General features: G+C 44.6%; 1 protein-coding gene across 5 annotated transcripts; it reads left to right on the forward strand.

The window, feature by feature from the left end:
- Nucleotides 1-1454: 1454 nt before the first annotated feature.
- Mettl21a (methyltransferase 21A, HSPA lysine) lies at nt 1455-13231 on the forward strand. Of its 5 annotated transcripts, none has more exons than XM_052193681.1 (4): nt 1455-1823; nt 2557-2724; nt 3792-3903; nt 8361-10024. In XM_052193681.1, exons 2-4 carry the CDS (start codon nt 2578-2580, stop codon nt 8756-8758), a joined length of 657 nt encoding a protein of 218 aa, XP_052049641.1. In that variant the 5' UTR covers nt 1455-1823; nt 2557-2577; the 3' UTR covers nt 8759-10024. The 5 variants fall into 5 exon arrangements, with proteins under 5 accessions (XP_052049641.1, XP_052049645.1, XP_052049640.1 ...); XM_052193685.1 differs by lacking the exons at nt 1455-1823; nt 8361-10024 and adding exons at nt 1830-2094; nt 13110-13231; XM_052193680.1 differs by lacking the exon at nt 1455-1823 and adding an exon at nt 1830-2094.
- Nucleotides 13232-13279: the final 48 nt, after the last annotated feature.

Here is a 13279-nt window from a genome sequence, read left to right on the forward strand (position 1 = left end):
AGGGCTACACAGAGAAACCCTGTTTTAAAACAAACAAACAAAGTGCTGGTGTAGTGAGAAAGGCACAACTACACAGTTGCGAGAGGCTCTTTCACCCACATTCTGATGGTCAGAGCAATTTTTTTGGTCAAGAATGAACTAAGGATATGAGAATCCCCGTGAAGGGTCATCAAATCAGGTGTGTAGCAGGCTGAGCACTCAAACATGTACTCTCTCAAATACTCATTTCCCCCCAAGCATTAGACAAGTCTTTTTTTCTCAGATATTTAGAGGCTCACCAGTGGTTTATGTTTGTGCTCTCCTTAATGTCTACAGTGCTACAGATTTTCCTAAGTGCATGTGTGCCCTTTCTGAGCAAGTCGGTAACAATTACAACATTGGGATCGAAGGCAGGGCAAAAGGAATACCGTAAGTAAATGTAATGTTGCAAATGCTCTTGTTGGCGGTGGGCTGGAGAGCGCTTGGGGACGTTTTAAAGTCACACACACACACACATATATCTCTGCAATCCTCCCCTGTGTATGTATACATTTTTAGTGGAAAGATGGAGAACAGGGAAACAGAATGGCTAGCTAGATCCCAGGAATCTATAGAGGTCAATCCATTTAAATTTTTCAACGTTTTTCTGGCCACAAAGCCTATACATTCTTGTGCCTAGTGTAGGTCCCCAAAAGAAAGAAACGAGACAGAAAATACACGGAAGAAAGGTATTTCTTCTTCTAAGAACTACATATCAATGGGGTGTGATCTTTTCATTTGTGCTTATTCACTGATGAAATCAGATTAAGTCTCCTAATGCAAAAAATCCCAGCACTCTGGGAGGCAGAGGCAGGTGGATTTCTGAGTTCGAGGCTAGCCTGGTCTACAGAGTGAGTTCCAGGACAGCCAGGGCTATACAGAGAAACCCTGTCTCGAAAAAGCCAAAAAAAAAAAAAAAAAAAAAAAAAAAGTGAAATTTAATCAGAAAAGGAAAAGGGGATGCTGAGAGGCCGAGATTGCAGAAAGCCATGGGGCAAGTAAGGAGAAAACTTACCAAGAGAAAAATGGAGTGGAAGAAAAGACCCAAACAGAAAACTCAGCTCCCTGGTCTCCAGTTTCCTGCAGGCCACCTGTCCCCAGTGTCCCGCAGCCGGTGCGGGAATGCGGAGGCCAGGCGCGCCCCCTGCCGGCTGGGAGAGCCGAGGGCGGCCGCGGCTCCGCACGGTCCTGCACGCGGAGACCCTCGGGTGGCCAGGCCGGGGATAAGTATTTACAGCCGAGGCTGAAGGGCAGGATTGGGAAAGGTGGCCGCTTCGGCCAGCTGGGAGTCGGCGTGGAGCGACGGGAGCGCCCGAGTCGGAGTTGGCTGCACGTGGTCCGGCTCAAAACCCGGCCTGGGCGCCGCAAGTCCACGCCCCACCCGCGCCGAAGTTGGAGACTAGTGACTCCCTCTTCATTGCCACCAAACGGACGGCGACTACGCTTAGTACGCTTAGTACTTTGCTACATATTCTTGGGAGCCAACGTCTCCGACTAACTGTCCTCTTTAAGGTTTGCACAAGAGCTCAGCCGGTGCAAGGCGGTGGCCTTTCTCCCTCACAAGGCACCCCTACGCCCCTATGCACTCGCCCTCCCAGGCGCTCCACGCTCATAGGACCTTACGAGATAGGAACGATACAGCACGGGTCAGGGGAAAGAAGCGCTACTGGAGAAGCGGACCGGAAACCCGCGTCTCCCTTCCGGGAACCAGCTTCCGCCTGCTTGCCAAGCAAGCCTTTTAAGGCGGAGCTCTGCGCAGCATTGGGCAAGGCTAGTGCGCTTGCGCGGCACGGGTACCCGGAACCGTGAGTATTTACTTGGAGGTTCAACAGGATGGCCTGTGACCTGTGTCTGCGCGGAGCCTCCACCTGAGGGTTCCAAAGGAATCTCTGCGGAGCCCTGCGCCCACCCGCGCCGGGTTTTCGGGACTCTTTCGTGGGCGTGAGGAAAGCGCATCTGTGTCCCCGAGGTGGCGTGCGGGACGGGGAGTCCCGCAGCCCTGCTTTTTGTCCCGCGCGTTGTTCGCCAGTATTGTTGACTCCGGTCCCCAGAGTAACTCATCCACTCTGCCATAAGGTCATCTAGAGTGAAAAGGCAGGGCGAACCGTTAAGATTTAGCCGAAGTATACATTTAGCTCCCTTGTGCTTGCTGAACGTGGGTTTATAGGTTCAAAAACAAAAAAAATGAAAATTAAAAAAAATGTGGGAGCCGGGTCCGGACAGATCAGGTGCCCAGGGCTGTCACTGTCAGTTCGTGTGCCTTTATGTAGCTACAAACCCAAGTAGTAACAGGAGCCTGTAGGCTGCCTCGGGAGTTGGAGATGTCTAGGTGTTTCCCCCCTCAGAGTCATTAGTTGACACCAGTTCAGAGCCAATTTTCACTTCCCATAAGACTCGGAGGAAAAGCTGTTGAGGAAATTGGATGCATCTCAATCTGTTTCTTTGAACTTGTAGCTTCAACAGATCTTTCCAAGTTACTTAAGATACAGCGCACGACTTCTGACTCTGGTGTCACTCAGGATTCCGTTTGCATGACAGGTCTCAGCAGAGTTAGAAGAAATGGCCCTGGTACCCTACGAGGAGAGCGCGGCAATAGGGCTCCAGAAATTCCATAAGCCTTTCGCCACCTTCTCTTTTGCAAACCATACCATCCAGATCCGTCAGGACTGGAGGCAACTGGGAGTTGCTGCAGTGGTTTGGGATGCGGTAAGTCAGCACTGCAGGGTCTTGGGAAACATCCACAGTGCAAGACTGTATTCTAAAAAGGAAATTGATGGCTTTATTGAGATATGATTCATATATACTCTCCACCAATGTAAAGTCTGCAAAAACATTGGGTTCAGCACTTTCATAGCAGTACATCCATTACATTATTTAAGAGTTTTTCATGGTTTCTGCATCTCCTTGTCCACCAGTCATTCCCTCTGCCCCCTTACATATATTGCACTTTGCAAAGCTGAGGGAAGTGAAATGACCTAGTTAGTTACCCAGTGAGGACTGGAAGACTGAACAGTAAGCGGGGGCCTGATTGCATTGGGCGCTCATTAAGTTAGTTTCTGAATAGCCCACAAAAAATCATGTTTTCAGTTTTTCATGGTTTGAAAAGATTATTGCTTTTCTGCTTCTTATGAAGAGTCTGCCTTCAGCTGTTAAATAAATAATTGGCATAAAGACTTAATTATACCCCTAGGATATAGCTCTTGGTGTGTGTCAGGGAGTAAAAAATTATTGGATTGTAAGCAAGTGCTCATCCAGCATGTGAAGTTCCAGAACTTTAGTGAAAACCTACCTTCTGATGCCCAGAACATGCACAGGGTCCCTGTGGGACAGTGACAGCAGCAAGGCTCGCAGCTGTGAGCACTGCAGGGCTTCTTTCTAGCATGACTTAGGAAGCAGACAGTGCTTTGAAGGAAATCAGAGCTGCACGTCATTTCTTCCAGAGTTGTTTTGTAAACTTCATGGCGATGTGCTGAGACACGGGAGGAGATGAAGCTGGCCCACAGACTCCGTGAGAGGCTTGGGGGCACACTGGGCCTATGTTTGCACTACCATGCAACCTTATATATAGCAGCAGCAGCAGCAACTAAGTTCCTGTGCATTGGAAACTGTACTTTTCAGGCAGGCAGGGAGGGAGAGGGGAGGGAGGCGAGGAGAAAGGACGGGAAGAATATAAATATGTTCGTTCACCGTTTCTTCCTGCCAGCATTCGGCAGCTACACAGCTCTTCAAACCCTTGCTGACCCTGATTATGTTCACGTTGTGTTTTGACTCAGGCCGTTGTTCTTTCCATGTATCTGGAGATGGGTGCTGTGGAGCTCAGGGGCTGCTCTGCTGTGGAGCTGGGCGCTGGCACAGGGCTGGTGGGCATAGTGGCTGCCCTGCTGGGTAAGTGCAACGGTCTGGCTCACCCCTTCGCAAGCACAACTCACCAAGAGCTGCACTTACTGTTGCCTTAGCGGAAAACCTGTGCTTGGGACTCCCCTTTCGAGTTCACTTCTCTCTCCTGTATTCTAGACAATAACCCTTGAATACAGTCTCTTTGGTTTAAAATATCCCTAGACCCTTGAGGTAAGCACAACAGATAATCATAGTCTTTTACTGTTGAGGAAACAGCTGGTTTTTTCCTCCTAGGGAGGCTGGGCCCCTCAAGTATTCCCCACTGACATTCTAAGACATTATAAAAACGGTCTATAATTCTTAGTTAATACAATCTATCAGCCTTCATCTGATACAAGCATTGATTTTTCCCTTGCCGGAGATGGTGTCTTCCTTCCAGTGCTGGCTGGGCTGGCTTTGGTTTTGTAGTTCTCCCATCTCAGCCTCCGGAGTAGCTGGGATTACGGATGTGCTGCGCCGCTGTGTGTGCCTGCTGTGAACATTTTAAAATTTCATTGTTTTCTTTTTTCCTCACTGTTGACTTCTTTCTACAACTTCTTTCCCATTGTTTAAGTTGTCCGCGATAGGACAGCACCTGTCATGCCAACCACCTAAGTATTGTCACCTGGGGTTCTTCTTACGGTTGTGGTCTCTGATTCAGTGGCTCTGGAATGGGGCATTCGACCTTGTTTTGTAAAAAGCTCCCAGGCCAATTATGCCAATGCTATAGGTTCTCAGAGCACACTAATGGTGTGTGTGTGTGTGTCTGGAATTATAGAACTTTGAATTATTTGTGCTATACCCATGCCTTAGGCTCAACCCGAGCCCCTCTTGTCCTACTTTTTTTTTTTTTCTGATTTTTTTTTCTGTTTCAGTGCTGTGTTCTGTGTTACCTTGTTCAGTTTTGATTAGAGAGCATCTTAGAGGCCAGGGAGGTGGCTCAGTGCTTAGGAACCCTGGCCGCTCCACCATAGGACCTGGGTTTGATTCCGTCACCCACCTGACTACTCAGAAGAGCCTGCAACTTCACTGCCAGGGGATGCAGCATCCTATTCTGGCTGTGTGCAAACTCTGTGTAAATGGTGCACAGACACACAACCAGGCAACACACCTATACACATAGAACTTAAGGCTAATTCTTTTAAAGTACACATTGATTCTTCTGTCTGTTTAGAAGTAAAAGAAGCCATTGGTGAGACTCCTGTTGGCCGTGTGTCATATTTTACCCTCCAGTGGTCCTTATAAACACTACCATGGATGCCATATATTATTTTTAATTTTATTTTTCAACTGAAGCTGGCATTTTGAGATATTAAGTCACATTTAGTGTCCGTATCAGCAGAGATCCAGGACTCAGAGAAATGCCAGCTCAAACTGAGGCTCTTGGTGTGCTAGCCCTGCCCTTGCTTTCTACTCTAAGCATGGGCTTCTTGCAAAATGTTGTTGGCTAGTATAGAGACATGTTAGTGCGTACATTTTTGTCAGTGTGGGTAGCATGCAGTAAACAGACAGGCAGACAGCCATCTTAGGAAGCTCACGTATGTGAGTCTGGAGTGAAGGACAAGGTAAAGACAGGTAGAAGAAAAGGTTAAAAGACGTAAAGGGCGCTCTGCTGAATGTCAGGATTGGGTGTGAGGCTGTCAGCATGAAGGAGCAGTTCCCGTGGGGGATGACTGTATATTCAGGGTCATCAGAGTAGACCTGTGTCATAAGTAGGTTTGATCGTGAGTTCTCAAGTATCGACAAAGGGTTAGTAAGTAAGTCACTTTCCCAAGGTTGCAACCTGTGGATCATGGTGAGGCTTTGAATCTGACTTTCAAACTCAGAGCTTTAGTTTAAAGATGCCCTGGGAACTATTTCTAGAGGGGGAGGGGGGAATCCCTTTTCTGAAGACAGGGTTTGTTAGGTTGGGTTGGGTCAGAGTATTTGCATTAAAAAAAAAAAATCTGTAATTTGATGCCCAGTTAAATCTGGAGACCCTGTGGTGCTTAGGAAGGTCAGTTGACTAGCTGCCACTCTGTCACAGCTTCTGAAAACGAGCATCGCTCTCTGCCTCCTTCCTAGGACTCAGGCAGTACAAGACAAGTGAACATCTGAGGGATAGGCTGTGTATTTAGTCTTATTCTTTTATTTATTTATTTATTTATTTATTTATTTATTTATTTATTTATTTAATGCAAATGAGTACACCACCATTGCTCTTTTCAGACACACCAGAAGAGGGCACCAGACCCCATTGCAGATGGTTGTGAGTCACCATGTGGTTGCTGGGAATTGAACTCAGGATCTCTGGTAGTACAGTCGGTGCTCTTAACCACTGAGCCGTCTCTCCAGCCCTAGTGTCATCCTTATAGCAGCCTTCCGGGACAAGGAGACCTGATCGACTTACTGTTCTCTTCACGTGGGGTAGTGAAGGAGACCACAGAGTTGATGGATTGTGGTTAGATTTCAAACTCAGCCCCCCTGGCCTCTGTGGAGTCTGTCTTAACTATCTCTAATGCTGACTTCAGCAGACCATAGCCGCCTCCCACCTGGTCCTTCTGCTCTCTCAGACTCACTTCCTGGAGTAGCTGCCAGACGTTAATTAAAATGTACAATTAACTGATCTTGTGATCTGTGTTTAAACACATCTTTCTGTGGCTATGAACTCCATCCTGGGCTTGTGGGCAAGGCTTTGTAATCTCACTCTGAGAGCTTCCATGTTTTGTGTAGTTCTCAGGACCACACTGCTTATGCCTGGTACAGTTTTACCTAGAATGGCCCTTTCCTTTCCCAGCTCATGTGGCCCCAGCTTACACTTAAGTTCAGGTTCTCCTTCCTTTGGCCCCTCCCCCTTGAGTTCTGAACGCGTGCTTTCTGGTGCACTGCGCGCTCCTGCTGCTCCGCTTCCCACTGCAGCCTGCTTGTTCTTAGCTTCCTCACTCAGGAGGCTGCGCTCCAGCTACGGAGTTCCTTGCTCAGCTTTGTGGAATATGTCTGAATGTTTAATCAAAAGTAAAGCAGCATTTATAAACACTAAAGAACTAAGAGCGATGACAAAGACTTATACATTGTTTTTCCATTCCTGAGTAACAGCCCACCTGTGTCTTTACTAGGTCCATTTTCACTGTCATTTATGGACTAAATTAGCTTGCTTTTCTACTAGCAGTTCTTACCATACAGGAAAACATTTTATCCCTGTCTTCTTACTTGCTCCAACATCGTGCTCTTCCTACCTTATTCATGGGGCTGTAACCAACCTAGGTAAAATGCAGGTTCTCCTGCCAGGGCCTGTGCTGGGGCAGCTGTGCTGGAGTGAGCACTGTCCTGTATCTCCCCGGCTGGTGGAGGTCACTTAGATATTTGTAAATTGGTAGATGTTTGGGTAATATTCAGTTGACATTACAATCCTATGTCAGCTCCGGAATACCTTGTAAGATAATAGTGCTTAGTTGGTAGAGCTCTACTTGCTTTCCTCCCCAGGATAGGCATTAGAGAGGTTATCAGAGTTAAGTGCTGACATGACGCTTACATGAGTAGAGTAGACTGCATTGTATCCTGCTAAGAACTACACAGATATAAGGATACAGTCAAACCAGGAAGGCTGCCTGCAGTTTCATTATGAGAGAACAGTCATTGAATTCCGCTTATTGGGCAACACTGTCTATGAATCATTAGAGTGGTATAGGCCCAGGCTTGAAGACTCGGACAGCTTGGCAGCACCATCTGTAAACATGAGATTTAATTGCATACCACCTTAGTGTTGTATCAAGATAAGAAACACCTGGTGGGAGCGGCCACTGGAAAGGAGTTGGGATCCCTTGGGAGATTAGAAAAGAATGCAAAAAGATGCATTTTTTTTTCTTTTAATAACTTGTATGAGTACACTGTCGCTGTCTTCAGACACCCCAGAAGCGGTCATCAGCTCTCAATTACAGATGGTTGTAAGCCACCATGTGGTTGCTGGGAATTGAACTCCGGACCTCTGGAAGAGCAGATGGTGCTATTTCTCCAGCACCTGAAAGATGCTATTACGAAGGAATAAAACAATTTTAAGTTTCGGACTTTCTGATGTCAAAACTATACTTGACTCTACTTTTTAATGGTTGGATATGGTTCAGTCTTCTTTTACCCATATCTGTTTAAAACATATATTACAGTTCATCATCCAGTAACCCATAAAGACAGGCAAATAAAATACTGGTCCATCAATTTCTTCCTCTGCAGGTAGAATAGCATTTTGGAGACCATGAACTGCCTTCTAAGATGTTACCTTGGGCAAACAGTAGGTGCGCCACAGAAGCAAGCTGATGTTTATTTTTATTTATACAGCATAAAAAGTGTTCTGTTCTGTTTTGGTTCCCTGCCTGCAGAAGGGTGTGGTGTTCTGCTGGGTATTTAGACTGCCCTGTGTTAAGTAGACAAGACTCTCCGTCTGCTACGGCTGTATGATGTTCACCTTACTTTCTGTTTGTTCCACATTGTAGGTGCTCAGGTGACTATCACGGATCGAAAAGTAGCGCTAGAATTTCTTAAGTCAAACGTTGAAGCCAACTTACCTCCCCATGTCCAACCTAAGGTTGTTGTTAAGGAGCTGACTTGGGGACAAAATTTGGAAAGTTTTTCACCTGGAGAATTTGATCTCATACTTGGAGCTGATGTAATATACTTAGAAGATACCTTCACAGACCTTCTTCAAACACTGGAACATCTCTGTAACAACAACTCTGTCATTCTTTTAGCTTGCCGAATCCGCTATGAACGGGATAATAACTTCTTAACAATGCTGGAGAGGCAATTTACTGTGAGTAAGGTTCACTACGACCCTGAGAAGGATGTGCACATTTACAAAGCACAGAAGAGAAACCAGAGGGAGGACTTGTAGTGAGCAGCATTTTCTAAGGATTGAATGTGCCAGTTAAGGTCTTACAGCTAGGACCCTTGACCATGTTAATGATATGACTGACTGCAAGTCATTCTGCTGAGCTCAAGGAGCAAGGCACATGTGTACTTTGTAGACAGTGCCTTGCCTCATTGCTGTAACTGTCAGTCAGATTGGCTCCCTGCCACAGATGGACATGTGATGTTGGCTGGTGTTCTCTCCTTACTGTGTGTTCCCTTGGTAAGCAGTTCCCACTGATAAGAGAATGGTGTAAAAGTGTCAGTCATACATCCTGGGGTGTATTTTGTCTACTTTCCTTGTCTGATGATTGTAAATGGATTTATTACATGTATTCTCTAAAATGTTTGTACTGTTGGCGTCTCTTACTCTTTTTTTGTGTTAGATAAGACCTTACTCTGTGGTCCTGGGTCAGTCTGAAGCTGGCAGCCAGGCTGACCACAAGCTTACAGTAATTCTCTTCCTCTGCCGCCGAGCTGAGGGTTGGGATTACTGGTGTGTGCCATGCAGCTGGCTGACCATCTAGTTCTTAAGCACCTCGAGATGAGAATGGGTTTTCTGGGTCTTACATCCTACCTTTTTACCAGAGTTCAGGGGTAAGTATATAAGCAAAGAAATAAATAAAAATAAAATTTTACATTTGAAGTTATGTAAACTTGTAGGTTAACAATGTCTCCTAACCCCATGCCTTTGTTTGTGTCAGCTTTGCAGTCTCATTGTTGCTGTATCTATTTCTTAGGTTTTTTTTCCCTTTTAGTATGTCAGTTTTTAAAAGTTAAATTTCATTTCTTCACAAGGGTGAGCTCCCAAGGTGCAAAAAGTGTGCACTGTACCTATAACCACTCATCTGATTTCAGGCTCCCCGGGAGTTGCAAGCCGAGAGCTGCTGGGAGGCCTCTCTCTCTCTGCTTCCCCAGGGTCCAGTGAAAAGTGTAACCAAGTCATCAAGATGAATTCCAGTTAGAGGGAACTGATGTTTTGTGGTGCTAGGTATCCAAACCAGGGTTTTTCAGACGCTGGGCAAATACCATCCTTAGGTATTACATCCCCAGTCAGAGGTTACTAGTTTTTTCATTTTCTCTGGGTAGACTTTACGAATAATGTTATCAATACAAGCTTCTCCTTTCATATTAAAGCTCAAGCAGTTAGAGCATAGGTGTTATAACCACACAGTGGCATTTGGTAACAGAAATCTGTTGAATAGACTAGGACCTCATTTTTCTTTCATTAAATATTTTGGATATGAGAGTACCTGTCAATGTTGTCTTCTATATCTATTTAAAATGGTAACTGTATTATTGATCATGGTTGCCTCTGGGAAAACAGAAGAGTGTGTGTGTGTGTGTGTGTGTGTGTGTGTGTATTAGGGTACAGAGAGTTTAAATGGGAATACTCCCAAGATGACATCCCAAGAGGGAGAGTGAGAACAGCAGGCCTGGGATGGAGATTTTGTGTGGCAACTGGAAAGGCACTCTCCTTGATTTTACATTTATGTGTCCTGGTCATTGGCTGTTAAGGGCACAGCCATGAGCTGAAGAAAATACCCATAAAGGGGTGCAACTGTCAGTCAGAAATGGTATTCCTTTACATAGATATCAGAATTGTAATTCACCCAATTACAATGAACTGAATATTAGATTTTTAAAAATTGGTATTTTAATTATGTGTGCCTATGTGCAGATATGTGCATATAGTACATACAGAAGCTAGAGTTGTTGAAACCTGTGTAGCTAGAATTACAGGCTGAGAGCTGCCTGGGTGCTGGGAATTGAACTTAGTCCTCTGAAAGAGCAGCAAATGTTCCTTACCACTGCAGCCACCTCCCTAGGGCCTAACTGTTACTACTATTTCAGACAGTTGAGCCATGTCGCCAGGCTGACCAGGAACAAGTCCTACCACCACCTCCCTAGTGATGTATGCAGATGTATGTATGCCGTCACTCCCAGCTTGCCTGCGATCTTGTCTCAGCAGATACAGTTTACACTAGAGACAGCACACCACTGAGTTTTAGGTGGTGTAGGCAGCTTAGTAACACAACTGCATAAAAAAAACCCAACTCCATTCTGATTATCTAAATGTACCACCTTATGTCTGCGTTTCTCTCCTAATCCAATGTCTCAAGAAACAGATTCTCAGGCTGTTAAGATAACAAAGCATACTCTCAATCATGAAGTTACCTGAATGTGTATAAGATTTACCAATCAATAATCAATTCCATTTCACTACTATACTTTTCTTTGCCCTTTGAGATCTGGTCTCACTATATAGTTCAGGATGATCTTAAACTGATCCTCCTGCCTCAGTCTCTTGCACTTTGCTATATATACCCAGATAATTGTTATTTATTGGAAGCATTTTCTACTAGTTCTTTAACAGAACCCTAAAGTGCTTAAAACAAAACCAACCCAACACAGTATTGCCAAGTTGTGTTGGAATCCAGAACTTGAAGAAGGCATGAGTTTCTGTGTTGTAACCTTTCTGCTGCTTGTAACTGTCCCATAGAAAAGTAGCATTCAAGTTCTTTACAGAACAAGGGGTGTCACTGTGTTGAGAGGCTGCATTAGTAAGCTAGGGGAGTGTTCTCACACTTTAATAAACTGAATAATCTAGGCAGTCTTCAGTTGTGCCTCAACATTTGAAGACTTGTTAACTCATAGGTTCTTAATGCTGTAAAAGTGTAAATCCTTCTTGGCATAAGTCAGGAAAGGGTTAAGTTTTAAAAATCCCAACAGTCCCAGGAAAGAAAACCAAAAAACCAACCACTGTCAACATGGGATGCTAATTACGGGGGCAGAAGGGAAAACTAACAGACTAGAAAAGTCTATACACATCATAGCCTCGTGTAAAACTGGCTCTGCTATTCCAATTTTTCTTTCAAAACCAACAAAGAGTCAGACATAAAAGTTAAGGGATGCAGCTCAGTGTTAGCTTAGTTGCTTAGCGTGCTAGATAGAACCCAGGGTTCCATCCTGGCATATGTGAAGATGGAGGATGTGGGAGAACACTGGACTAGTATGAACAGGTACTGGGTTTAATCCCAGTGTCATAGAAACAGGTTTAATGAAAAAAGCTAGACACAAAGTCATACACTTATTATGATTCCATTTATTTGAAATTGCTAAATTCACAGAAACAGATTGTGGGCTGCCAGAGGCAGGAGGGAAAAGGGGAAAGATAACCATTTAGTAGGTGTAGGATTTTATCCAGATGATGGAAATGTTTGTGAACTGCACAGGAATGTTAGTTGCCCAAGTGTGTGAATACAAATGGTCCACTTTGGATTTTGTTAATCATAATCAGTTAAAAAGCAAAAATTGTATTCATCCCTGGAAATAAGTCTCCCTTTCACTTGATGTTAGTCCTTATCTGGAGAATGTTTAAAATGTGAAGACAATTCGGTATCAGGCAAGGTTATGGATGACTTGGGCCTGACAGTCAACTTAAGGGGAAGTGGCACAGTTTATGACATGGAAAATGCCTGAAGGGACGGATTTGGAGGAGAAATTTGTTCTGTTTGGGACCTGTGCTTCCCATGTAACAAACACATGAAAGTCTAGAATTCATTGTAGAGGAAAGGGATACCAACTATACAAAGATATATTCTTGGAGGAATGTTTTCGATTTTGAGAAGTACTTTTCTTCTGTTACTCTAGTCCCTAGGTCCTCAAATGAACGTCAAGTGACAACTACAGGAAGATGAGCATTATTATCTTTCTAGAGGTCCAAAGCTTACAAGTCATATGAGCACAGGACTGAACTGCTTGGCACACTTCTTGTCCTTATAAAACTGACATCTTCCTTTCAAGTTGTGTTTTAAGGTATCTCACTAGGCAGCTCTGGCTGTCCTGGAACTCACTATGTAGTCCAGGCTGGCTTCTGTCTCCCAAATTCTGGGATTAAAGGTGTGTGTCACCAGCCAGCTTCCATCCTTTCCCTCTTTAAATATGTCTTAGTAATTCAGTTAAGTGTGGTTGCTCTGCAGAAAGGAGAAATAGGAAATCCAATGTGAGCTTCAAAACCACATTTGACAAGCAATCAGGAAACATTACACAGCTTACTAATAAGTTCCTAAATTCCAGAAGTTCAGAATATCATAGGGATGTTATTCTTAGTTCTCTGGCAGTAATAGATACATGCACTCCAGGATTCCCTTGTTCACAGTCTTCCCACATTTCCCACAGGATCTCTACCAGACAGGCCAACCTAGCCTCTGGCTCTGCCTTCTGTCGCTGAGTCTGGGATTACATGGGCATGCTATCGTACCCGCCTTCCTTTTGCATTTTATACAATCATATAATTCAGAATAGGTGATCTGATTTTTTTATTGTTCTTTCAGAGCATGCACCCACTTCCTAACTGTAAGCTGCGGGACAAGTCTCCATTAGTTATTCAACCGGAGAACAGCACTTGGGAGTTTTAGAGCATTGCTCAACGTTACTGAAAAAAAAAAGTGCTAAAAATTCATTAAAATTGAGTGTTTAGATGTGTGGCGTGAATTAGTTTTCT

The sequence above is a fragment of the Apodemus sylvaticus genome, chromosome 9 (assembly GCF_947179515.1).
Source record: "Apodemus sylvaticus chromosome 9, mApoSyl1.1, whole genome shotgun sequence".
Classification (NCBI taxonomy): Eukaryota; Metazoa; Chordata; class Mammalia; order Rodentia; family Muridae; genus Apodemus; species Apodemus sylvaticus.